The 27,618-nt window shown below is 47.4% G+C and overlaps 1 protein-coding gene across 1 annotated transcript in view; it reads left to right on the forward strand.

Moving 5' to 3' along the window:
• LOC138357483 (ryanodine receptor-like) overlaps positions 1–27,618 on the forward strand; it is a 253,397-nt gene that overhangs the window by 150,501 nt on the left and 75,278 nt on the right. The window contains exons 4-7 of the mRNA XM_069314340.1: positions 11,658–11,672; positions 20,053–20,130; positions 23,000–23,075; positions 25,028–25,140. Coding sequence (XP_069170441.1) covers positions 11,658–11,672; positions 20,053–20,130; positions 23,000–23,075; positions 25,028–25,140 — 282 coding nt within the window. The remainder of the gene's footprint in view (positions 1–11,657; positions 11,673–20,052; positions 20,131–22,999; positions 23,076–25,027; positions 25,141–27,618) is intronic.

Below are 27,618 nucleotides of genomic sequence, written 5' to 3' on the forward strand. Positions count from 1 at the left end.
CAGGAGGCTACTCACCAGTACCCTTCACCGCTGGCCACAGCACGTGGGGCTGGGAGCGAGATCACGTATGTATAACAAGCCTCATCTACAATATTTACACATCAATAATGGTGCCTTCTAATTAAATTTTAATTTGTTTTGTAATGTAATCAAAATATTGTATGTATTTTGGCAACCATAAGACCATTGAGGCACGGTGGCAGGAGCGGCGACGGGGACCCAAGAGCTGCAGCACTCGACCTCAACATTAATGTCCAGTTGTGCCTTGCTCTTCTCACTTTACTTAATATGCAACTGCTTAATTCTTTAGCCTAATATGTCTTTAATCCGTCCTCATTAATGTTCCCTATTGTGGAAAATATTAAAATATGCTTAAAATAACAGATTTAAATACTACTAATATTTTGTTATACATATTTCTATCCTCAGAACAAGGAACGGTATACATATTCCTAGAGTAGGGGCAAGTAATGGTATACATATTCTTAGACTATGAGCAAATAACGGAATGCATATTCTAAAACTAGGGGCAAGTAACGGTATACATATTCTTAGAATTGGGGCAAGTAACGGAATAAATATATTTAGACAAGGGACATGTAATGGTATAAATATTCTTAGACTAGGGGTAAGTAACGGTATACATATTTTTAGAATGCTTAGGGGGCTACTGTGTGTGTAGGAGGCTACTGTGTGTCGGAGGCTGCTGTGTGTGTAGGGGGATACTGTGTGTGTAGGAGGCTACTGTGTGTGTAGGGGGGCTGCTGTGTGTGTAGGAGGCTACTGTGTGTGTAGGAGGCTACTGTGTGTGTAGGGGGGCTGCTGTGTGTGTAGGAGGCTACTGTGTGTGTAGGAGGCTACTGTGTGTGTAGGAGGCTACTGTGTGTGTAGGAGGCTACTGTGTGTGTAGGGGGCTACTGCGTGTGTGTGTAGGAGGCTACTGTGTGTCGGAGGCTGCTGTGCATATAGGGGGATACTGTGTGTGTAGGAGGCTACTGTGTGTGTAGGGGGGCTGCTGTGTGTGTAGGAGGCCACTGTGTGTGTAGGGAGCTGTTGTGTGTGTAGGAGGCTACTGTGTGTGTAGGGGGCTACTGTGTGTGTAGGGGGGATACTGTGTGTGTAGGAGGCTACTGTGTGTGTAGGGGGCTACTGCGTGTGTGTGTAGGAGGCTACTGTGTGTCGGAGGCTGCTGTGAATATAGGGGGATACTGTATGTGTAGGAGGCTGCTGTGTGTGTGTAGGGGGGCTGCTGTGTGTGTGTAGGGGGGCTGCTGTGTGTGTGTAGGGGGCTACTGCGTGTGTGTGTAGGAGGCTACTGTGTGTGTAGGAGGCCACTGTGTGTGTAGGAGGCTACTGTGTGTGTAGGAGGCCACTGTGTGTGTAGAGCTCTTGTGTGTGTAGGAGGCTACTGTGTGTGTGTAGGAGGCTACTGTGTGTGTCGGGGGCTACTATGTGTGTAGGGAGGATACTGTGTGTGTAGGAGGCAGCTATGTGTGTAGGGGGCTACTGTGTGTGTAGGAGGCTACTGTGTGTGTAGGGGGCTACTGTGTGTGTAGGGAGGATACTGTGTGTGTAGGGAGGATACTGTGTGTGTAGGGGGCTGCTGTGTGTGTAGGGGGCTACTGTGTGTGTAGGAGGCTGCTGTGTGTGTAGGAGGCTGCTGTGTGTGTAGGAGGCTGCTGTGTGTGTAGGGGGCTACTGTGTGTGTAGAAGCCTGCTGTGTGTGTAGGGGGCTGCTGTGTGTGTAGGAGTCTGCTGTGTGTGTAGGGGGCTACTGTGTGTGTAGGAGCCTACTGTGTGTGTAGGGGGCTACTGCGTGTGTGTAGGAGGCTGCTGTGTGTGTAAGGGGACTGCTGTGTGTGTGTAGGGAGCTGCTGTGTGTGTATGGGGCTACTGTGTGTATAGAGGCTACTGTGTGTGTTGGGGGATACTGTGTGTGTAGGGGGCTGCTGTGTGTGTAGGGGTCTGCTATGTGTGTAGGGGGCTACTCTGTGTGTAGGGGGCTGCTATGCGTGTAGGGGGCTACTGTGTGTGTAGGAGGCTACTGTGTGTGAAGGGGGCTGCTGTGTGTGTAGGGGGCTGCTGTGTGTGTAGGGGGCTGCTATGTGTGTAGGAGGCTACTGTGTGTGTAGGGGGCTGCTGTGTGTGTAGGGGGCTGCTATGTGTGTAGGGGGCTGCTATGTGTGTAGGGGGCTAGTGTGTGTAGGGGGGCTGCTGTGTGTGTAGGAGGCTACTGTGTGTGTGTAGGGAGCTGTTGTGTGTGTAGGAGGCTACTGTGTGTGTACGGGGCTACTGTGTGTGTAGGAGGCTACTGTGTGTGTAGGGGGCTACTGTGTGTGTAGGGAGGATACTGTGTGTAGGAGGCTGCTGTGTGTGTAGGGGGGCTGCTGTGTGTGTAGGAGGCCACTGTGTGTGTAGGAGGCTACTGTGTGTGTAGGGGGCTACTGTGTGTGTAGGGAGGATACTGTGTGTGTAGGAGGCCACTGTGTGTGTAGGAGGCCCCTGTGTGTGTAGGGGGCTACTGTGTGTGTAGGGAGGATACTGTGTGTAGGGGGCTGCTGTGTGTGTAGGGGGCTACTGTGTGTGTAGGAGGCTGCTGTGTGTGTAGGAGGCTGCTGTGTGTGTAGGGGGCTGCTGTGTGTGTAGGGGGCTGCTGTGTGTGTAGGGGGCTACTGTGTGTGTAGGAGGCTACTGTGTGTGTAGGGGGCTACTGTGTGTGTAGGGGGGCTGCTGTGTGTGTAGGGGGGCTGCTGTGTGTGTAGGGGGGCTGCTGTGTGTGTAGGAGGCTACTGTGTGTGTAGGAGGCTACTGTGTGTGTAGGGGGCTACTGTGTGTGTAGGGGGCTGATGTGTGTGTAAGGGGCTACTGTGTGTGTAGGGGGCTACTGCGTGTGTGTAGGAGGCTGCTGTGTGTGTAAGGGGACTGCTGTGTGTGTGTGTAGGGAGCTGCTGTGTGTGTAGGGAGCTACTGTGTGTATAGGGGGCTACTGTGTGTGTAGGGGGCTGCTGTGTGTGTAGGGGGCTGCTATGTGTGTAGGAGGCTACTGTGTGTGTAGGGAGCTGCTGTGTGTGTAGGGGGTTACTGTGTGTGTAGGGGGTTACTGTGTGTGTAGGGGGCTACTGTGTGTGTAGGGGGCTACTGTGTGTGTAGGGAGGATACTGTGTGTGTAGGAGGCTGCTGGCTGCTGTGTGTGTGTAGGGGGGCTGCTGTGTGTGTGTAGGGGGCTGCTATGTGTGTAGGGGGCTACTGTGTGTGTAGGAGGCTACTATACATGTAAGAGACTACTATATGTGTAAAGAGCTACTGTGTGTGTGTAGGGGGGCTACTGTGTGTGTAGAGGGCTACTGTGTGTGTAGGGGGCTACTGTGTGTGTAGGGGGGCTACTGTGTGTGTGTAGGGGGCTGCTGTGTGTGTAGGGGGCTACTGTGTGTGTGTAGAGGGCTACTGTGTGTGTGTAGGGGGCTACTGTGTGTGTAGGGGGCTGCTATGTATGTAGGGGGCTACTGTGTGTGTAGGGGGCTACTGTGTGTGTAGGGGGTTACTGTGTGTGTAGGGGGCTACTGTGTGTAGGGGGCTACTGTGTGTGTAGGGGGCTGCTGTGTGTGTAGGGGGCTGCTGTGTGTAGGGGGCTGCTGTGTGTGTAGGGGGGCTGCTGTGTGCGTAGGAAGCTACTGTGTGTAGGGGGCTGCTGTGTGTGTAGGGGGGCTACTGTGTGAATAGGGGGCTACTGTGTGTGTAGGGGGCTGCTGTGTGTGTGGGGGGCTGCTGTGTGTGTAGGGGGCTGCTGTGTGTAGGGGGCTACTGTGTGTGTAGGGGGCTACTGTGTGTGTAGGGGGCTGCTGTGTGTAGGGGGCTACTGTGTGTGTAGGGGGCTGCTGTGTGTGTAGGGGGCTACTGTGTGTAGGGAGCTGCTGTGTGTAGGGGGCTACTGTGTGTATAGGGGGCTACTGTGTGTAGGGGGATACTGTGTGTATAGGGGGGCTACTGTGTGTGTAGGGGGCTGCTGTGTGTGTAGGGGGCTGCTATGTGTGTAGGGGGCTACTGTGTGTGTAGGGAGCTGCTGTGTGTGTAGGGGGCTGCTATGTGTGTAGGGGGCTGCTGTGTGTGTAGGGGGCTGCTGTGTGTGTAGTAGGCTGCAATGTGTGTAGGGGGCTACTGTGTGTGTAAGAGGCTACTGTGTGTGTGTAGGGGGCTACTGTGTGTGTAGGGGGTTACTGTGTGTGTAGGGGGCTACTGTGTGTAGGGGGCTACTGTGTGTGTAGGGGGCTGCTGTGTGTGTAGGGGGCTGCTGTGTGTGTAGGGGGCTGCTGTGTGTGTGGGGGGCTGCTATGTGTGTAGGAGGCTACTGTGTGTGTAGGGGGATGCTGTGTGTGTAGGGGGCTACTGTGTGTAGGGGGCTGCTGTGTGTAGGGGGCTACTGTGTGTAGGGGGCTACTGTGTGTGTAGGGGGCTGCTGTGTGTGTAGGGGGCTACTGTGTGTAGGGGGCTGCTGTGTGTATAGGGGGCTACTGTGTGTGTAGGAGGTTACTGTGTGTGTAGGGGGCTGCTTTGTGTGTAGGGGGCAGCTGTGTGTGTGTAGGGGGCTACTGTGTGTGTGTAGGGGGGCTACTGTGTGTGTAGGGAGCTACTGTGTGTGTAGGGGGCAGCTGTGTGTGTGTAGGGGGCTGCTGTGTGTGTAGGGGGCTACTGTGTATGTGTAGGGGGGCTACTGTGTGTGTATAGGGGTCTGCTGTGTGTGTAGGGGGCTGCTGTGTGTGTAGGGGGCTACTGTGTGTGTAGGGGGCTACTGTGTGTGTAGGAGGCTAGTGTGTGTGTAGGGGGCTGCTATGTGTGTAGGGGGGCTGCTGTGTGTGTAGGGGGGCTGCTGTGTGTGTAGGGGGCTACTGTGTGTGTAGGGGGCTACTATGTATAGGGGGCTGGTGTGTGTGTAGGGGGCTGCTGTGTGTGTAGGGGGCTACTGTGTGTGTAGGGGGCTACTGTGTGTGTAGGGGGCTGCTGTGTTTGTAGGGGGCTACTGTGTGTAGGGGGCTGCTGTGTGTGAAGGGGGCTACTGTGTGTGAAGGGGGCTACTGTGTGTGTAGGGGGCTGCTGTGTGTAGGGGGCTACTGTGTGTGTAGGGGGCTACTGTGTGTGTAGGGGGCTGCTGTGTGTGTAGGAAGCTACTATGTGTAGGGGGCTGCTGTGTGTAGGGGGCTACTGTGTGTGTAGGGGGCTACTGTGTGTGTAGGGGGCTGCTGTGTGTGTAGGAAGCTACTGTGTGTAGGGGGCTGCTGTGTGTAGGGGGCTACTGTGTGTAGGGGGCTGCTGTGTGTGTAGGGAGCTACTGTGTGTGTGTAGGGGGATACTGTGTAGGGGGCTACTGTGTGTAGGGGCTACTGTATGTGTGTAGGATTATGCTGTGTTTGCGTTGTGTGTGTGTGTGTGTGTGTGTGTGTGTGTGTGTGTGTGTGTGTGTGTGTGTGTGTGTGTGTGTGTGTGTGTGTGTGTGTAGGGCACACAGTTGACTCACACAGTAGTGGTGACACAGTTGACTCACACAGTAGTGGTGACACAGTTGACTCACACAGTAGTGAGGACACAGTTGACTAACACAGTAATGAGGACACAGTTGACTCACAGTAGTGAGGACACAGTTGACTCACACAGTAGAGAGGACACAGTTGACTCACACAGTAGTGAGGACACACATGACTCACACAGTAGTGCGGACACAGTTGACTCACACAGTAGTGAGGACACAGTTGACTCACACAGTAGAGAGGACACAGTTGACTCACACAGTAGAGAGGACACAGTTGACTCACACAGTAGTGAGGACACAGTTGACTCACAGTAGTGAGGACACAGTTGACTCACACAGTAGTGAGGACACAGTTGACTCACACAGTAGTGAGGACACAGTTGACTCACACAGTAGTGAGGACACAGTTGACTCACACAGTAGTGAGGACACAGTTGACTCACACAGTAGAGAGGACACAGTTGACTCACACAGTAGTGAGGACACACATGACTCACAGTAGTGGTGACACAGTTGACTCACACAGTAGTGAGGACACAGTTGACTCACACAGTAGAGAGGACACAGTTGACTCACAATAGTGAGGACACAGTTGACTCACAGTAGTGGTGACACAGTTGACTCACACAGTAGTGGTGACACAGTTGACTCACACAGTAGTGGTGACACAGTTGACTCACACAGTAGAGAGGACACAGTTGACTCACAGTAGAGAGGACACAGTTGACTCACACAGTAATGAGGACACAGTTGACTCACACAGTAGTGAGGACACAGTTGACTCACACAGTAGTGAGGACACAGTTGACTCACACAGTAGTGAGGACACAGTTGACTCACACAGTAGAGAGGACACAGTTGACTCACACAGTAGTGAGGACACAGTTGACTCACACAGTAGTGAGGACACAGTTGACTCACACAGTAGTGAGGACACAGTTGACTCACACAGTAGTGAGGACACAGTTGACTCACACAGTAGAGAGGACACAGTTGACTCACATTAGAGAGGACACAGTTGACTCACACAGTAGAGAGGACACAGTTGACTCACAGTAGTGAGGACACAGTTGACTCACACAGTAGAGAGGACACAGTTGACTCACAGTAGTGAGGACACAGTTGACTCACACAGTAGAGAGGACACAGTTGACTCACACAGTAGTGAGGACACAGTTGACTCTCACAGTAGAGAGGACACAGTTGACTAACACAGTAGTGGGGACACACATGACTCACACAGTTGACTCACACAGTAGAGAGGACACAGTTGACTCACAGTAGTGAGGACACAGTTGACTCACACAGTAGAGAGGACACAGTTGACTCACACAGTAGTGAGGACACAGTTGACTCACACAGTAGAGAGGACACAGTTGACTAACACAGTAGAGAGGACACTGTTGACTAACACAGTAGTGGGGACACATATGACTCACACAGTAGTGAGGACATAGTTGACTCACTCCTCACTCCTCCTGTAGTACAGCTGATTCGCACTGTAGTTATATCTATAAATCCTATATAAAGCTCAAGAATGATTCTCATTCAAAACTTAATCTGCCGTCAATGAAGCCTTGCGACCAACAGTTTGCCAAATGTTACCACCAGAGGTCTCCTACAATACGTACGACCTACAGTCTCATTCAGAGCTCACAAGCCTGCAGTAGTGAATAAAAATCTTAACAATTTAAATTACAAATTATTCGTAGTAATATTGTGAGAACCAATACCTGAACCTGCGGAGGTTTGTCTCGTGGGTGCCGGACTTGGACGGTGTCGGGTCACCTGGCCTTGTATGGCGTCTTGTGGGCGTGTGTTTGGTTATGTTCACAGTTTGGTAGTGGGCGTGTGTTTGGTTATGTGCACAGTTTGGTAGTGGGCGTGTGTTTGGTTATGTTCACAGTTTGGTAGTGGGCGTGTGTTTGGTTATGTGCACAGTTTGGTAGTGGGCGTGTGTTTGGTTATGTTCACAGTTTGGTAGTGGGTGTGTGTTTGGTTATGTGCACAGTTTGGTAGTGGGCGTGTGTTTGGTTATGTTCACAGTTTGGTAGTGGGCGTGTGTTTGGTTATGTTCACAGTTTGGTAGTGGGCGTGTGTTTGGTTATGTGCACAGTTTGGTAGTGGGCGTGTGTTTGGTTATGTGCACAGTTTGGTAGTGGGTGTATGTTTGGTTATGTGCACAGTTTGGTAGTGGGCGTGTGTTTGGTTATGTGCACAGTTTGGTAGTGGGCGTGTGTTTGGTTATGTGCACAGTTTGGTAGTGGGCGTGTGTTTGGTTATGTGCACAGTTTGGTAGTGGGCGTGTGTTTGGTTATGTGCACAGTTTGGTTGCTGGCATGGTGGTGGTGGTAGTTGTACTCACCTAGTTGTGCTTGCAGGGTTGAGCTCCTGCTCTTTGTGGTGCTGGCGTAGTGATGGTGGCTGTGGTAGTTGTGGTGGTTGTGGTAGTTGTGGTGGTTGTGGTAGTTGTGGTAGTTGTGGTGGTTGTGGTGGTTGTGGTAGTTGTGGTGGTTGTGGTAGTTGTGGTAGTTGTGGTAGTTGTGGTGGTTATGGTAGTTGTGGTGGTTGTGGTGGTTGTGGTAGTTGTGGTAGTTGTGGTGGTTATGGTAGTTGTGGTGGTTGTGGTGGTTGTGGTAGTTGTGGTGGTTGTGGTGGTTGTGGTAGTTGTGGTGGTTGTGGTAGTTGTGGTGGTTGTGGTAGTTGTGGTGGTTGTGGTGGTTGTGGTAGTTGTAGTGATTGTGGTGGTTGTGGTAATTGTGGTGGTTGTGGTAGTTGTGGTGCTGGCGTAGTGATGGTGGCTGTGGTAGTTGTGGTAGTAGTGGTAGTTGTGGTGGTTGTGGTAGTTGTGGTGGTTATGGTGGTTGTGGTGGTTATGGTGGTTGTGGTAGTTGTGGTGGTTGTGGTAGTTGTGGTGTTTGTGGTAGTTGTGGTAGTTGTGGTGGTTGTGGTAGTTGTGGTGGTTATGGTGGTTGTGGTAGTTGTGGTAGTTGTGGTGGTTGTGGTGGTTGTGGTGGTTGTGGTAGTTGTGGTGATTGTGGTGGTTGTGGTAATTGTGGTGGTTGTGGTAGTTGTGGTGCTGGCGTAGTGATGGTGGCTGTGGTAGTTGTGGTGGTAGTTGTGGTGGTTGTGGTAGTTGTGGTGGTTATGGTAGTTGTGGTAGTTGTGGTGGTTGTGGTAGTTGTAGTAGTTGTGGTGGTTGTGGTAGTTGTGGTGGTTGTGGTAGTTGTAGTAGTTGTGGTGGTTGTGGTAGTTGTGGTGGTTGTGGTAGTTGTGGTGGTTATGGTGGTTGTGGTAGTTGTGGTAGTTGTGGTAGTTGTGGTGGTTGTGGTAGTTGTGGTGGTTGTGGTAGTTGTGGTGGTTGTGGTGGTTGTGGTAGTTGTGGTGGTTGTGGTAGTTGTGGTGATTGTGGTGGTTGTGGTAGTTGTGGTGCTGGCGTAGTGATGGTGGCTGTGGTAGTTGTGGTGGTAGTGGCAGTTGTGGGGGTTGTGGTAGTTGTGGTGGTTATGGTGGTTGTGGTAGTTGTGGTGGTTGTGGTAGTTGTGGTGGTTGTGGTAGTTGTGGTGGTTGTGGTAGTTGTGGTGGTTGTGGTGGTTGGGGTAGTTGTGGTGATTGTGGTGGTTGTGGTAATTGTGGTGGTTGTGGTAGTTGTGGTGGTTGTGATTGTGGTGGTTGTGGTAATTGTGGTGGTTGTGGTAGTTGTGGTAGTTATGGTAGTTGTGGTGGTTGTGGTAGTTGTGGTGGTTGTGGTAGTTGTGGTGGTTGTGGTAGTTGTGGTGGTTGTGGTAGTTGTGGTGGTTGTGGTAGTTGTGGTAGTTGTGGTGGTTGTGGTAGTTGTGGTAGTTGTGGTGGTTGTGGTAGTTGTGGTGGTTGTGGTAGTTGTGGTGGTTGTGGTAGTTGTGGTAGTTGTGGTAGTTGTGGTGGTTGTGGTGGTTGTGGTAGTTGTGGTGGTTGTGGTAGTTGTGGTGGTTGTGGTAGTTGTGGTAGTTGTGGTGGTTGTGGTAGTTGTGGTGGTTGTGGTAGTTGTGGTGGTTGTGGTAGTTGTGGTAGTTGTGGTGGTTGTGGTAGTTGTGGTGGTTGTGGTAGTTGTGGTGATTGTTGTGGTTGTGGTAATTGTGGTGGTTGTGGTAGTTGTGGTGCTGGCGTAGTGATGGTGGCTGTGGTAGTTGTGGTGGTAGTGGTAGTTGTGGTGGTTATGGTGGTTGTGGTAGTTGTGGTGGTTGTGGTAGTTGTGGTAGTTGTGGTGGTTGTGGTAGTTGTGGTGGTTGTGGTAGTTGTGGTGGTTGTGGTAGTTGTGGTAGTTATGGTAGTTGTGGTAGTTGTGGTGGTTGTGGTGGTTGGGGTAGTTGTGGTGATTGTGGTGGTTGTGGTAATTGTGGTGGTTGTGGTAGTTGTGGTGGTTGTGATTGTGGTGGTTGTGGTAATTGTGGTGGTTGTGGTAGTTGTGGTAGTTGTGGTGGTTGTGGTAGTTGTGGTGGTTGTGGTAGTTGTGGTGGTTGTGGTAGTTGTGGTGGCTGTGGTAGTTGTGGTAGTTATGGTAGTTGTGGTGGTTGTGGTGGTTGTGGTAGTTGTGGTGGTTGTGGTAGTTGTGGTGGTTGTGGTAGTTGTGGTGGTTGTGGTAGTTGTGGTGGTTGTGGTAGTTGTGGTAGTTGTGGTGGTTGTGGTAGTTGTGGTAGTTGTGGTGGTTGTGGTAGTTGTGGTGGTTGTGGTAGTTGTGGTGGTTGTGGTAGTTGTGGTAGTTATGGTAGTTGTGGTAGTTGTGGTGGTTGTGGTGGTTGGGGTAGTTGTGGTGATTGTGGTGGTTGTGGTAATTGTGGTGGTTGTGGTAGTTGTGGTGGTTGTGATTGTGGTGGTTGTGGTAATTGTGGTGGTTGTGGTAGTTGTGGTAGTTGTGGTAGTTGTGGTGGTTGTGGTAGTTGTGGTGGTTGTGGTAGTTGTGGTGGTTGTGGTAGTTGTGGTGGCTGTGGTAGTTGTGGTAGTTATGGTAGTTGTGGTGGTTGTGGTGGTTGTGGTAGTTGTGGTGGTTGTGGTAGTTGTGGTGGTTGTGGTAGTTGTGGTGGTTGTGGTAGTTGTGGTGGTTGTGGTAGTTGTGGTGGTTGTGGTGGTTGTGGTAGTTGTGGTGGTTGTGGTAGTTGTGGTGGTTATGGTAGTTGTGGTAGTTGTGGTAGTTGTGGTAGTTATGGTAGTTGTGGTAGCTATGGTAGTTAAGGTAGTTGTGGTGGTTGTGGTGCTGGCGTAGTGATGGTGGCTGTGGTAGTTGTGGTGGTTATGGTAGTTGTGGTGGTTGTGGTAGTTGTGGTAGTTGTGGTGGTTGTGGTGGTTGTGGTAGTTGTGGTGGTTATGGTAGTTGTGGTGGTTGTGGTGGTTGTGGTGGTTATGGTAGTTGTGGTGGTTGTGGTGGTTGTGGTAGTTGTGGTGGTTATGGTAGTTGTGGTGGTTGTGGTGGTTGGGGTATTAGTCACATCCCTACAACAAAGATGAATGCATCAAGAAGTGTGACCCAGCGCCAGACATTAGCCCGCCAAAGCCAAACACGCCAAAGCCAAACATGCAAGAAAGTAGTGCAATTTTATAACACCTTAAGCAACCTGTCCTCTTAAAAATAACGTCGCTTTTGGCCGTTTGCCCGTATGGCCGAAAGTGGACGTAATTTGAAAATGAAAAAAAATGAAAATAAATTTGAGATTTTTTTTTCAACAACAGTTAGTTAAGGGTCCTCTGATAGGTTAGGTGGGCAGGATATGCTCATAAAGTTTAAAACGTTATGAAAAACGTTAATTGAAAGTTTATTCTCCAAACCTTTCCGAGTAAGCCGGACGACTCAAACAGAAAACCGGAAAGTACGTCACTTTCGTGAGCCGATTTCATTTCAAATTACGTCCACATTTGGCCATAGCACGCATACGAGCCAAAAGCGACGTTATTTTTAAGAGGACTGGTTGCCTAAACATCTATACTAAATTGGAAGAGATTACCTTAAGGGGGTACACAAGTAATTTGGCCTGGTACTAAGTGTAAGGGGACGGCAGGATGGTCGACCCTGAACGACACCAAAGGCGGCGCAGCGACAGGTCTCAGGGTCGTCCGCCTCGCCGCTTTTGCCCTATTCTCACATGAACATTTTGCTATTTTTCAGGAGAACCAGTGCGTTGTAAGTAGAGCAAACGTTATGAGGACGCCCTGCCTCGCTCCCCGCCTCGCTCCTCGCCGACACACACGCCACAGCCTTTACCCACAACACCCACTTTAGCCAAACACAATAGCAGTAGATAATGACTTGCCCTGCTCGGGGTTGCCCACCCTCAAAGTCTGCCTTCCCTGGAGAGAAGGGTTGATACTTGGTGACAGTTGGTGGCCAGTTGTCCCCCGCCCTGGTCCTTCGCTTCCCTCCTGCAGGATACAGGCGGGGGAGACTGGTCGTCTGGCGTATACCTTCCTCCTTGTCTCTTTCTCTCCTGGAGAGGGACGACCTAGAGATAACTGCCTCAGGATGTCCCTCCTCACCCTAGTTGCCTGAGGAAGTGAGAAGGGTGTGAGGGAGCCGGCCTCGCTCTCACCCACACATTAACACAGTTGATATAGCACTCTTGATAAAGGCATAAGCTAAACGGTAGTTTTGTTCACTCTTGGTGGTGAAGATAAATATAAAATGTACACTTAAACATTAGAGTAGATGCTAGTGTCATAGATGGATCTTTACTAAATATATGATTTGATATCTAATGAATAAGTTGAGGATGGAAGGACTAATGTTGCCATTTGCTTGTAACATACTGACAACGGTGGCTGGTGGGGCCTCTCGCCACTCTGCGCACAGAGAGTATATGACAGCAAGGCGAAGGTGCGGGTGTAGAGGTCTTGCCAGTAACACTTACATGATGTAGTCATAGAAGGTGTGGCAGATATTATAGTATGCCAGTGGATAGGTCGCCTCAGACACAACGATGCAGGCTGGTGTTTGTGGTCTCTTGACATTAAGATGAGGATGGTGGGAGAACACGCGGCTCGGTCAATAGTCTCAGACAGCATGAGATGTGCTCCATGGTTATGTCTCCCTCCTGGTATTACATATACCTTTTGCCTGCTCTTTACCATCATTGGTAGGAATTTCTAGGACTCGTCTTGCAGTTCACTAGAGGACGACTAAATTTCCTGTGGCAAAGAGCAGATTTTTTCCATTTTTGCTTAACAGTCTGACTACTGAAGACATTATTTAAACGCATTAGCTCAGCAGATTTTGTTTAGACCTTGCAGAGCTGGTCACCCCCAACAGACTGGGCTGGTGGTGAGTGATTCACCCGGGACACTCACCACCACCTTAGAATAAACTGTGTATGAGAATGTGCAGGCTTGGCCAGGTGGTGGTGAAGGCAGCGAGGCAAGGAAAGGAGCCTCGAGTTCGTATGTACCTGTCCTACCCCCTTCCTTCCCTTTCTTTGACCCCTTACGTCACACAAGACTTAGCTTTGACCCCTTACATCACACAAGACTTAGCTTTGACCCCTTACATCACACAAGACTTAGCTTTGACCCCTTACGTCATACAAGACTTAGCTTTGACCCCTTACGTCATACAAGACTTAGCTTTGACCCCTTACGTCATACAAGACTTAGCTTTGACCCTTTACGTTTTACAAGACTTAGCTTTGACCCCTTACGTCATACAAGACTTAGCTTTGACCCATTACGTTTTACAAGACTTAGCTTTGACCCCTTACGTCATACAAGACTTAGCTTTCACCCCTTACGGTATACAAGACTTAGTTTTGACCCACACACTAAACTTTTTGTTAACCATCAAATAACGCTTATCGGAAATAATTATTTATATTCAAGAACAAAACGAAAAGTTATTTGTATCAGTGACACCACCCAAATGGTTGCTTAGTTCAGTCTTCCTTACGAGGAAAGACAATACTGTATCATGACCTCCTGTTATCATGGGAGAGTTGACATTAACTTTTGTCATCATGGGGGAGTTGACGTGACATCTTGTCATCTTCGGAGAGTTGACATAACCTCTTGTCATTACGGCACAGATCTAATGTATTATTTTCTTTCTGAACGTTGACACATTTTTATTAGTGCTTATTTGAACTTCATTCTCATACAATTGATCTAAATGTTGCATTTTGGAGGCATACAGCATTTGTTATGTACACTATAATTGTACTCTTGCTGCTGTTTAAATAATTGGCTTGTTCGACTAGCTAACTGTGTAGCAGAGAGCTTGCCCTTACTGTAGACATGATGCCAGCCTTTTCCTTCCTCATGCTGCTGCTGCTTGATTTTCACCTCTCGTGAGGTAGACACCCTCATGAGGTAGAAACACTCGTGAGGTAGACATCCTCGTGAGGTAGAAACTCTCGTGAGGTAGACACCCCTCATGAGACAGAAACTGATGTTGATAAGTTTTCACTTTAACCAGCAGACATATAGTAAACCTTTTTATCAGAAGTCACAGGTGACCCATTCGCGCGCGAAACTCCCAAGATAATGCTTAATCGCCGCCAGTAGTAGAGGTTTCCTAGGGATCACGTCTGGATACGGTTGCTGGAACATTGAACCAGATTACATGTAGCCTGAATCCTCCGAACAGACACCACTTTTTGTTTATTGTGAGCATCAGGAATTCATTCATAGACTGGAAAAGATCCACAATCCTTGATTAGTGTCATTTTAACGCACTCTGTAATAGGCTGTGGATGCCTGAGAGGCCTATGTATAAAGAACAACTGCCATGTCACATACTATATATGTACTTGGCGTATAAAGATAAAAAATATATAGTAGTCGTCTAGATAAAAGTTATCTCGAAGCCGCCTTCTCGAACCGCTCGTCCTCTCTTCTTCCCTGTCTCTTCTGAATTCGGATGAGCCCCCTCATGTGAACTCTCGAACTTGCACCCTTTCCTATCTTGATCTTTCTCTTTGCTCGTCGTCTCTTTACTTAGATTTCCCGTGGCGGGTTCTTGTTGACCTCCATAACTGACCATTTTCCCATCCTTGTTTTCTTTTTCTCTTTTCACCCTCCCCTCTCCTTCCCTAGGTGGCAGTTTGCCAAGGCTGACTGGAACCAATTCACCCTCCGTGCTACTCTCTCCGACCTCTCCTCTCTGCTTCTTCCTCGTGCCCTCCTCCTTTTTCATGACACTGTCTTTGACGCTGCTCTCCCCTCTGTTCCTTGCTCTATCTCCCGGGGCACGCGGAAGAGCGTTACCTGGTGGAATGCAGACTGTGCTCGGACTGTCTGCTGTAAGCGTGCAGCTTGGAAGAAACACCGACGCCGGCTGACGGCTGATTCTTTTATTTTCTTTCGGAAGGCAAGTGCGGTGGCCCGTAGGATGTTATGTTTCCACCATTACATCCGATACTCCTCTGCCGTAGATCTGGAAGAAGATCTGAAAGATTGTGTGTAAGTACGTTCCGGATGTCTCGCCGGTTCTTCACCTCCGTGGTACTCTTGTGGTGGACCCAGTGCAGGTCGCGACCGAACTGGGTTCCCACTTTTCGTCTGTTAGCTCCGGTTCTCATCTTCCTCAATCCTTCCTTCTTCGTAAGCCTGTTCTTGAATCTCATCCCTTAGATTTCTGCATTCCTCTCCGACTTCCCTATAACGATCCCTTCTCTCTCTGAACTTCAGTCTGCCCTGTCCCTCTGTGGTTCTATGGCAGCGGGCTCTGATGTCATTTATTATGAGATGCTTCGCTATCTCCTCCCATGAACGTCTCAGTATTTACTAAGTCTTTATAACCAGGTCTGGGAGTCGTCGTCAGTCCCTAAGGACTGGCTCGATGCTGTTGTACTCCCTATTCGAAACCGGGGTCTCTCGGGACATCCCCCTAAGGACTTCCGCCCTATTGCCCTCATGAGTTGTCTGCAAACTCTTTGAGCGTATGGTCAGTGTTCATCTGATGTGGTTCTTGGAACACTATCACCACCTCTCCTCCTTCTCAATTTGGTTTTCGCAAGTGCTGCAGCACGACTGATGTCTTGGTGAACTTGGAGGTCTATATTCGTACTGCTTTTGCTGCTAAGACCTCCGATGTGTTCGTCCATTCTGATCTGGAAAAGGCTTATGACACCACCTGGAGATACCATATTCTGTCCCAACTTCATTCTTTTGGCCTTCGTGGTAATCTCCCTCTCTTCTTCCAAAGCTTCCTCTCTAATCGTTCTTTTAGAGTCAGGTTTGGTACCACTCTCTCTGCCTCTTTTCGGCAATACGAAGGTGTACCCCAGGGTAGTGTTCTGAACACTACTCTTTTTCTGGTTGCTCTCAATGGTCTTCTTTCCTCCCTTCCTTCTGGTGTCTTCTCCGCTCTCTATGTCGACGATCTTACTCTTTGCTGTCGAGGTGATGATTCGCCTCTCCTTCAACGACAGCTTCAACTTGCAATTGATGCCATGTCGTCTTGGGCCACCAATCATGGCTTCAAGTTCTTTGCAACTAAGATTTGTGATATGACTTTTACTCGGAAGCAGGTCGTTCTTTGTCCCTCTTTGTCACTTTATGGTTATCCCCTTGTGTACAAAGGTTTCGCTAAGCTTTTGGGGTTAATCTTTGACACTCGTTTGTCTTGGTCGCCCTATATCTCTACCTCTGAGTTGAATGCTCTAAGGCCCTTAACCTCCTTAAGGTTTTGTCCCATACTTCTTAGAGTGCGGATAGGCTCATGCTCCTCTCTTTACATTCTTCTCTCGTACTGTCTAAACTCGATTATGGATGCCCTGCTTACTCTTCTGCTTCTCCTTCTACTCTTCGCCATCTTGATCCTTTGGATCATACTGGGTTGCACCTCAGCTCTGGGGCCTTTTGTTCGACTCCTACCCTCAGCTTGTATGTTGACACTGGCTGCCTGTTTCTCCAGGACCGCAAAGATCGCTCCTGTTTTCTCTACGTTGCCCGGTCCTTACAACACCCTCACTCTTGCCAGTGTTGTACTTTGACTTTTCCTCCTACCCCCAAACTCCCCCGTATGGTTCCTGTTCCCCCTTCACCAACTCCCTCTTTCTGTCCGGTTGTCTCGCCTGCAACATTCTCTTTTGGTTAGTATTACTAATATTTCTCCTCGTGTTGTTCCGTCCTTGCCCCCCCTGGAAGGTCTCACTTCCTAAATATTGTAAATCCCTAACCCACACCACTGAAGCCTTTACCTCTCCTACAGTTCTGAAACGCCTTTTCCTTGAGCACTTTTCTTCACACTCCCGCTCCATTTCCATCTTCACCGATGGGTCTTAAGTCTGCAGACGGTGTAGGCTACTCTGTTGTTTTTCCTGACCGCACCTATATGTGTCACCTGCCTCCCGAGACCAGCATCTTCCCGGCAGAACTTTATGCTATTCTCGCTGCTCTTCGTCTCCTGCTTTCTTGCTGTCAAATCTCCTTTGTGGTTGTAGTTGACTCTTGCAGTGTCCTCATCGCTCTGGAGTCCTTTAATCCAGTCCATCCGGTGGTCATCGAGATTCAACATTGGCTGCTTCTTATTCACAGTAAATTTAAGTCGGTTGAGTTTTGTTGGGTTCCCAGCCATATTGGTGTCTCTTTAAATAAGCGTGTGGACGCTGCCGCTTAGGAAGCTATCCGCACTTGTCCCATCTCCCGTAAAGGTGTTCCTTATTCCGACTTTTACCCAGTTATTCATTCCTCCATCCTAGCCCATTGACCGGATTGTTGGTCTTCTGTTACTAGTAACAAACTGTGTACTCTTCAGAGTAGTGTGTCCCTGTGGCCCACTTTCTACCACCGTAACCGACGGTGGGAAATGGCTCTGGCATGGTTGCGTATTGGCTATACACGCTTAACTCACGGACACTTAATGGAGCGCGGCCCCTGTTCCTTATTGTCCTAACTGCATTGTCTCTCTTACAGTTGTGCATATCCTTGTTGAATGTCCTGACTTCCAGGGCGAGCGTGTCTTGCTTTCCGATCGTCCCTCGCGGTCACTTGTCCCTCGATACAATTCCTGGTGAATCGGATACTTTTGATATCGTTCGCCTTATGCGTTTCTGTTCTCCTATTGGCATCCTTAGTGATATTTAGCGCCCTCTGATTATTCCGCACATTTGATGGTGCTACATAGCCTTCCCGGCTTGGTGCCTTCTTTGATAATTACTTACTCACCAGGTGAAGAGAAGACACCTTTCTCAGGATGTGCCCGAGTGAGCGCTCATTTTGCTGAAGCTTAATATAATTACTAATTCTTCATAATGAAGGAATCGGTCAAGAATTCGTCAAATGGATGTAGTCTCCATGTGTAAATTGGACCTCTTGGTGACCTCGTATATCACTCCTTTATACACGGGGATGGTGACAATGTCCAGTGCTTGCTAGCGACACACAACTGATCCTTATGCAGACGAGCAGTCACAATAACGTGGCTGAAATATGTTCACCAAACCACTCACTAGAAAGTGAAGGGACGACGACGTTTTTGTCCGTCCTGGACCGAAACGTCGAGAATTGTCCAGGACTTGAGAATGGTCCAGGACGGACCGAAACGTCGCCGTCCCTTCACTTTGTAGTGTGTGGTTTGGTCAACAACTGATCCTTACTATGATACCAATGACACTACACTTCACAGCAACCACCCTGTGTGTTCCTGTGTGGCGCACCTCTCCCCCCCCCGGTGTGTGCCGACCCCCGGGGTACTTGTGGCCTGGCTGTTCACCCCGTGTGTGCCGACCCCCGGGTTCCTGTGACCTGACTGTTTCCCCCGTGTGCCGACCCCCGGGGTACCTGTGGCCTGGTTGTTCACCCGGTGTGTGCCGACCCCCGGGTTCCTGTGACCTGACTGTTCCCCCCGTGTGCATAAGACCCCCGGGTACCTGTGACCTGGTGCCTCCCCCCCCCGTGTGCCGACCCCCCGGGTTCCTGTGACCTGGTTGCCCCCCCCCCCCCGTGTACCGACCCCTGGGTTCCTGTGACCTGGCTGTTCCCCCAGTGTGCATAAGACCCCCGGGTACCTGTGACCTGGTGCCTCCCCCCCCCGTGTGCCGACCCCCCGGGTACCTGTGACCTGGTTGCCCCCCCCCCTCCGTGTGCTGACCCCCGGGTACCTGTGACCTGGTTGCCCCCCCCCTCCGTGTGCTGACCCCCGGGTACCTGTGACCTGGTTGCCCCCCCCTCCGTGTGCTGACCCCCGGGTACCTGTGACCTGGTGACCCGCAGGTCTCAGCCTGTTCACTCTCTCCTTCCAATAGTTACTGTGCTTGAACAAATATTTTATTTATTGATTTACTATTTCCCTTTCGTTATCCTCTGCTGATAATTTTATATTTGATTTATTATTTGATACATTATATTGTACAACTAATTATACTAAACAGAACATTTTTAGTTCCAGTGTATTTAAATAGCATGTGTATTAGTATGGTCTGTATTTCACCCACGTATTCTTGCACTTATTTTAATGAGGGATGTGTTTGTTGTTGTGTGATGAGGACGGTATGACTGCTGGGAGTGGAAGAGCGGCGGACCTCTGCCCTACACCTTCACATCTTTGTCTTGTACATCACCATCAACCATGGCTCTCTAGCCTCCCATTGGTCCGTCTCTCTCTGTCTCGCTGACCGAGTCTATTTCACCCTCTCTTTGTATCTGCCTGTTACGGCCTCTTACCCTTTCCTCCGGCACTTCTCTTATTTCAATTTTTTTCTCCTGTTCTCCCTTCCCTTTCATTTCTCTCTTCTACTTCTGCTGTTTCTGCGTCTTATCCTCCTTTCCTTCATCCTTTGTCTATTCCTCTTCCTTTCCTCTCATCCATCTTTTGTCTCTTCTTTCGTTCTTCTCCTTTAACTTTTCCCTTCAGCCGGCTTGAAGAAAATAGTCATTAAACAATCCCTTAACATTCCCAGTCACTGTCTTTAAGTGAGTGGTAATCTCCCCACCTTTACCTCTCACTGCCGCCCTTCCCCCATCCTTTCCTTACAAAAGCTTAACAACCTGTTTTCATGGAGACGGTCCAAGAGTGGTTTTCTCAGCCAGTGCTGAGTAGTTCCCAAGGTTTCATTTAGACTGTAACGTGTGTTTGCGCTCAATTGTTAGAACAAATGTAGTGGCACATTCATCTGGTGTTTGCTGTTGTATGTGTGGATTTTGCTGGGTGGTGCAAGAGATGCTATGGCTGTACCTTGGGTTCCAACCGGATCCTGTGAGTGCACTTGGGACAGGGACTTCACTGAGTGTCTTGGAGTGGGAACGAGTTCTTCAAACTGGAGTGAGAGGGGAACCTATGGGCCATAGTGAGGTAGACGATGGGTGCTGTAGCAGTGATGGTGGGTGTGTGGGGGAGTATGTTAGCACTTCAGGCGGTGTGTGTGGGTGGCTGCAGTCATCACACCATTCGGCATGTACTTGTATTCAGGAATGATTGTGATAGCGCGTGTCTGGGGGAAAATAATCAGGGTATGTTGAGGCGGGTGGGTAAATACAGGCTTGCTGGGAAAGGCGTGTTGGTGTCTGGGAGGGAGGGGTTCACGTTGGTGTATTCATGCTTGTATTTTGTTCCTCATATCTTGTGTTTCTCCTAGGGTAAAGGTACGGGTTCCGGCCACCGCACTCTCCTCTACGGCAATGCTGTCCTCCTCCGTCACATGAACTCAATGATGGTGAGTACTTCTGCCTTCAACCTTTTGTTTGTCGAAGAACACGTCCTCGTTTGCACTAGGCTCTGTCGAGCACCAATATAGGTGTTGCTTGTGTTAGTGATTGGTCCTCAGTTTATATTATGGTTTGGTTAGCATGTGTTTCGTCTGGTAGTTATTAAACACCCAGTTACTAGTGACGGACATGCTTAGTTCACAGTATACAGCATGCTTAGTTCACAGTATACAGCATGCTTAGTTCACAGTATGCAGCATGATTAATTCACAGTATACAGCATGCTTAGTTCACAGTATACAGCATGCTTAGTTCACAGTATGCAGCATGATTAATTCACAGTATACAGCATGATTAATTCACAGTATACAGCATGCTTAGTTCACAGTATACAGCATGATTAGTTCACAGTATACAGCATGGATTAATTCACATTATATGGCATGATTACTTGACAGTATACAGCATGATTAGTTCACAGTATACAGCATGCTTAGTTCACAGTATACAGCATGATTAGTTCACAGTATAGAGCATGGATTAATTCACATTATATGGCATGATTAGTTCACAGTATACAGCATGCATAGTCTGCAGTATACAGCATGCACGACAGTAGTGTAAAACGCGACTACAGTCTACAGTTTTCATTTTTTCTCTAAGTCGTAGTCGCATTAAAATTTCCAGTGAATACATTAACAGTCGGGCGTTTATACCAATAATTACTTTGTCATTATTGTTTCAAGTTATAGTCATTTTTTACCAATATTGTTAAACGACTATCCAAAGACTGTAAATGTATTGTATGTCAAAGATTGTATATGATTTTATTAAGGATTGCTTATTGATATGAAATATTTTTGTTTTAGCTCAGCCATAGAACGTTTTTTCCCTTTTTCAATGAATGAATATTTGTTCCCATTTTCATTATTTGTTTATTTATTGTAAATATTTTGTTATCAAAGAGTGTTTATTTCTGCTAAATAGCTAGTTAAAGATTACTTATAAAATATACGAATTAATGAAGGCCTATTGCTCCATACAGTATCTTTTATTCATATCCATACATGTATGAAGCCTGCATGGTCCCCAAGAATACATGCATCAGAAAACTCTTGACTGATGCATGTAATCCACCCTCGGCGTCAATGGAGTAATCCATACTAATTCAAATATTTGTCCATATCAGATATTAATTTATTTATATCCAGTTGTTTTGTTGTTTTAGTATACGTATATAAACCCTGACCTAATCCAGGGGTCTCAGAGACGGTATTTAATCCCCAATCAGCATGATTAGATCTGTAATCAGTGGCGTTCAGATACTCATATAGCATTAAAATCTCCAAGCCAGTACCCTGGATTTATTCCTGATCAAAGGAAAAGTACCCTGGATTGTAAATATACAAATGTCACCTCTATCTTCAAGAACGGTAGAGCAAGTTCAGTGAAAACTATAGACAATCTTAACACACATCTGTAAGTGCCCCGAGACCTCACAAGGGGAAGAATCATTCATACTCTCACAGTGCACAATCTTGTAAGATTAACACAACATTGTTTTGTTAACAATTGTTCTTGTCTAACTGACCTGCTCACACTTGTGAACAGTCACCTACAACCCAGTGAACGGACATTCAGTGGATGTTGTGTACACACTTTTCTAAAACGTTGAGTTTCCACACGAAAGACTGGAACACACACAGATGGACAAGGAATAAATGGCAAAATACAAGAACAGATAACGCAGAGCGACATTCCAAATAAAAAAAAGGTATCCGACTAGAAAATTGTTGTGAACGGACTACTGTAATGGTTCCATCTCATGTTGTAGTATACATCAACGACATAGATGAGAACATAAACATAATTATCAGAACTGTAGATAACACAATAAATATTATAGTGGAAACCTGAGACTATAAGGAGACCTTCTAAACCGACATATATGAATTTCACAAATGGTCAGAGGACTAGTAAATGCTTTTCAATATTGAAAAATGCAAGACCTTTCATATATTGCACAAAACCCATCATAACTACCATAGCAACAACACAACGATGAAGTATACTGATCAATAACAGGAATAGAGAGTTATGACCCGCCAGTCACTGATAGCTGCTCAGCTTGTACTTGCTGCCGGGAAATATGATAACACACTCTAAGGAATGGTCATACGAGCTTTTGACTTCAACGGAAAAAGTGATTATTGAGCTGCACAGATCTCTGGTGCGCCCATATCTGGAGGGCTGTAGCCAAGCATAGAGCGCTATCTTAAACAACATAACTGCTATGGAGACGACGAGTCACAATAATGTGGCTGAAGATATGATGACCTCACACACCAACCCGTCCTCTTAAAAAGAACGTCACTTTTGGCTCGTATGCGCGATATGGCTAAATTTGGACGTAATTTGACACACACGGCTTGATATTGGTCCACGACGGACCGAAACATCGTCGTGTCTCCATCTTCTGGTGTGTGGGTTTGGGCATCTTAACTACTGTGGAAAGACTTCAACAGAAAGCAATAAAAATCATCCCAGAAGAATGTAAACTGAGACACCTTTGACAAGCCGCCGGCTGTCTTGTTCTGCCAGTTGAGGCCATTGGAGATGGTGGCCCTCGGGTAATTTGAGTGTGTGGGTGTGTGTGCGCGCGCGTGCGTGCGTGTGCGTGCGTGTCATTGTTCGTGTACGTGTGTATCTAGAGTTTGTGTTGTAGTGTGCGATAAGAATGTGAGAGATATATTTGGTGGTGCATATAACTAGTGTGTGTAGAGGTGTGTTGAGAGAGCGGGAAGTGACGCCCAGTGGTTATCATGTAAGGCTTGGATGACCTCACACTCCAGTAACCTTTGGTGTCTCTCTCCACAGTGCCTAGCTTGCCTTTCAACCAGTTCATGCAGAGACAAACTGGCCTTCGATGTCGGTCTTCAGGAGCACACCAAAGGTGAGCCTTGCAGTATTTACCAGTCTAACGGTGAGTCCTCCTTGTGTACACAACGGTGCCAAGGTTAACCTACACTCTGTGGTCACATTCACAGTCCCTGTGTACACAACGGTGCCAAGGTTAACCTACACTCTGTGGTCACATTCACAGTCCCTGTGTACACAACGGTGACAAGGTTAACCTACACTCTGTGGTCACATTCACAGTCCCTGTGTACACAACGGTGACAAGGTTAACCTACACTCTGTGGTCACATTCACAGTCCCTGTGTACACAACGGTGCCAAGGTTAACCTACACTCTGTGGTCACATTCACAGTCCCTGTGTACACAACGGTGACAAGGTTAACCTACACTCTGTGGTCACATTCACAGTCCCTGTGTACACAACGGTGCCAAGGTTAACTTACACTCTGTGGTCACATTCACAGTCCCTGTGTACACAACGGTGCCAAGGTTAACCTACACTCTGTGGTCACATTCACAGTCCCTGTGTACACAACGGTGACAAGGTTAACCTACACTCTGTGGTCACATTCACAGTTCCTGTGTACACAACGGTGCCAAGGTTAACCTACACTCTGTGGTCACATTCACAGTCCCTGTGTACACAACGGTGACAAGGTTAACCTACACTCTGTGGTCACATTCACAGTCCCTGTGTACACAACGGTGACAAGGTTAACCTACACTCTGTGGTCACATTCACAGTTCCTGTGTACACCTTATTGACCCCACAACTGTATGGGTGAGTCACTCTTCCCGAATTGAAATAACAGCATTTCCATACTAACAGTATAATCGTAAATTAACGAATGCGCTATAATTTAATGTATCTATTAGGATACATATGAGATAGATCCAAGTGAATTTCTGTATATTACATAACCTCCAACTTTTTTTTAACGTTTGGTGTGTTTTGTGGAAGTAAGTAATCAATAAAGTAGTTAAGTGTTGATTGCAGCCAGTAAGTCATAATAACGTGGGTGAAAATTAGACACAAGCTAACCAATTTGTCAACAGCTACAATGCTGATGGTACTTATTATATTTCCTGTTAGTGCTTTCCTCTTCTTAACCTTGCTGAAACTGACCATATTCTTAATGACACACTAAAATAACACAAAGAAGTATTAACATTGTTGACACAAATAATGTTCTCTTCTGCCCTGTTAGGGACTCTAATCATCCTAAAGTTTGGTCTTCTGTTAAATCAATCTCAGGTGAGACTGCTCTCCAGAGACGCCGTCTTGTGGACCCTCATACCCAACATGAACCCCCCCAGTCTTGCTGGTCATCCTCACTACATTGTTACATTCTCCAACCTTAACAGATGTGATCCACTTGAGGCTCTCTTATGTTGCTGTATTTACTCTCTCTCTTATGTTGCTGTATTTACTCTCTCTCGTATGTTGCTCTATCTCTGGTCTCTATTTCATCTCCTTCTCTTCGCCATTAGCCCTTGTGCAGTTTGCTTTATTCCTATTAACTCTGGTATACTTCAAACTTGTTGCCTTTCATGCCGCTTTCTTACCTTACACATTGACTTTCTCTCTCACTCTGTCTTCACACGACATAATAATGGTCCAAGATGGACCAAAACGTCGCCACTTCCTATATTTTCAGATGTGTGGGTTTGGTGTCTAAATATAGATTATTACATCCACCACTCATTTACATAACAAAATCATTGCTGATTGTTTTATTGATCTCTATTATCACAGTGATTGACTCTCATGCGTCTGTCTGCATTATAGAATTCAAAATACTCTTAGCATAAACAACTTTGCGTAAGAGACATCTTGTTTATAGGGAATGTAATTTCAAAATTTGTGGGTTATGCAAAACAGGGCGTGTGGAACACGGGATTTATATTAAGATTTCAACATCAGGTAATACGGTCAGCGAATTTATAATGGAAGACGGGATTGATCTGGGGTTTGTGTTGTTGCAGGAGAGTCGTGTTGGTGGACCATCCACCCAGCCAACAAGCAGAGGTCTGAAGGCGAGAAGGTCCGTGTCGGTGACGACCTCATCCTGGTCTCCGTGGCTACTGAGCGCTACCTCGTACGTGTCTGAACCTCTGCACACTCCTGCTCTCATATGTTCACCTTCAATCTATCATAATCTAGCACACATTGCCACTTTCTGTCAAATTATACATTACCATACTACATTTTGCTGCTGATATTAACTCTGTTCTACACAATCCTGGCCCACAAGTGTTAAAAACTCTTTAATACAATAAAACATTAAATAAGAGAATAAAAGTAGATGTTGTATCAAATAAAATAGTGGAAATACAGGACTAGGAGGGGAGAGAAACTTAAACACATCACAGCCAGACAGAATCAATGCAAGAACCAATACGTCATCGGCTTTCGATCGAGGGGTCTCGGGTTTGATCCCTGTAGTGGGACAGACACGTTTAGGCAATGATCCTTTTGTCATGAGAGCCCTGTTCACCTAGCAATATAAAGTAAATAGGTAGCTGGGATTAGAGTGGTGTTGAGGGGTGTATCATGCGGAAGGTCAGAAGACAGACCTGGGGTGGGGGACACCTAGTTAAGTCTCGCAGACTTCCTCTCCCAGGCATTAAGGAGCCATAAGCTGAACCAACAGCACAGTGGAAAATGAAATAGAACAAACAACATAGACAATAGCAGGACAAAGTATCAACCAATGACCATAAATGCACAGATATGTAAATATTATGCTTTGAAAATATGAAGACATGCACTCACTGGAAATATAACAAAAAAAATAGAAAGCAGTCACCACTTGTCTACAGTGAGATACAAGAAGAAGATTCTGAGAGTTCTCATAAAACTCCCCATATACTGAATATCTTTCACCGAACATTATAATAAACATCTCAGACTTTGTAAGGGAAATAACCAGTTGTTACATGCACTCAGCTCCGGGACCAGTTGTTATAAGAGACAGTCAGTGGTGAGAGGTCTGCTTCACACGCCACGTAACTAAGCAGACACAACAGTGGTGAGAGGTCTGCTTCACACGCCACGTAACTAAGCAGACACAACAGTGGTGAGAGGTCTGCTTCACACGCCACGTAACTAAGCAGACACAACAGTGGTGAGAGGTCTGCTTCACACGCCACGTAACTAAGCAGACACAACAGTGGGGAGAGGTCTGCTTCACACGCCACGTAACTAAGCAGACACAACAGTGGTGAGAGGTCTGCTTCACACGCCACGTAACTAAGCAGACACAACAGTGGTGAGAGCTCTGCTTCACACGCCACGTAACTAAGCAGACACAACAGTGGGGAGAGGTCTGCTTCACACGCCACGTAACTAAGCAGACACAACAGTGGTGAGAGGTCTGCTTCACACGCCACGTAACTAAGCAGACACAACAGTGGGGAGAGGTCTGCTTCACACGCCACGTAACTAAGCAGACACAACAGTGGTGAGAGGTCTGCTTCACACGCCACGTAACTAAGCAGACACAACAGTGGGGAGAGCTCTGCTTCACACCACGTAACCAAGCAGACACAACAGTGGTGAGAGCTCTGCTTCACACACAACGTAACTAAGCAGACACAAAAGCTACATCTGGTCACCATAACATCACACATTCAAATTTTCAAAACACTGCCAAGTCCGATTTGATTTCAAAGTATGAGCTTTATAACAAAGGTCAACATTTGTTTAGAGCACAAAATCGTTGTATACTGTAATCTTCCACCACCATATGACCAATGGGATTACGAATAATAAGGGGGAAAACAGGTACGTTAAATCGTGTTTTAACGCACCAAGTGTAACAAGGTGAGTAGGCGGGGCATAGAGAGCTAGACCTCACTCTCCTGTAGGCAATTACTGATAGGTAAGTACAGTCATCAATTTTTAAATTCCTCGGTACGGAAAAGCCAAAGACAAAGGAATTAAAAGATCTTCGATCTTGAATTTCTAATAATAATAATAATAAAATAAGTTATATCTTAGAGATTAAAGCGAGCAAGTCGAGGAGTTACGATAATAACGCCAGACGACCAAAGACACAGAGCACAATAAAACAAACATAGTCTCTCCCGGGAAAATAATTCTCTGGCACATTAGGAGCTTGCTAATAAGAGCTGCCACACTAATGACTGTACTCTTAATAACACTGGGGATATCTTGTATGGAATATTGTTCACATCTCAAGTCCACCTTCAATGCGGCCAAGATAATAATTTTAACACAAAATACTATCTTTGAGATTTTGACTTGTACAAGATAATACTACTGTTATGAAAATATGTAATAATGATATTAATATCTCCAGGATGGATAGCAAGTGTGCACCTGTCACGGGAATATAGTTATATCTTCCTGTTTACCTGATGTTTGTGTAAAGTTGCTGTAAACTGACTCTGCAGGTGTTAGTACCCTGACTGCAGGTGTTAGTACCATAACTCTGCAGGTGTTAGTACCCTGACTCTGCAGGTGTCAGTACCCTAACTCTGCAGGTGTTAGTACCCTAACTCTGCAGGTGTTATTACCCTAACTCTGCAGGTGTTAGTACCCTAACTCTGCA

This window comes from Procambarus clarkii, chromosome 78, assembly GCF_040958095.1.
Source record: "Procambarus clarkii isolate CNS0578487 chromosome 78, FALCON_Pclarkii_2.0, whole genome shotgun sequence".
In the NCBI taxonomy this organism is placed as follows: domain Eukaryota; kingdom Metazoa; phylum Arthropoda; class Malacostraca; order Decapoda; family Cambaridae; genus Procambarus; species Procambarus clarkii.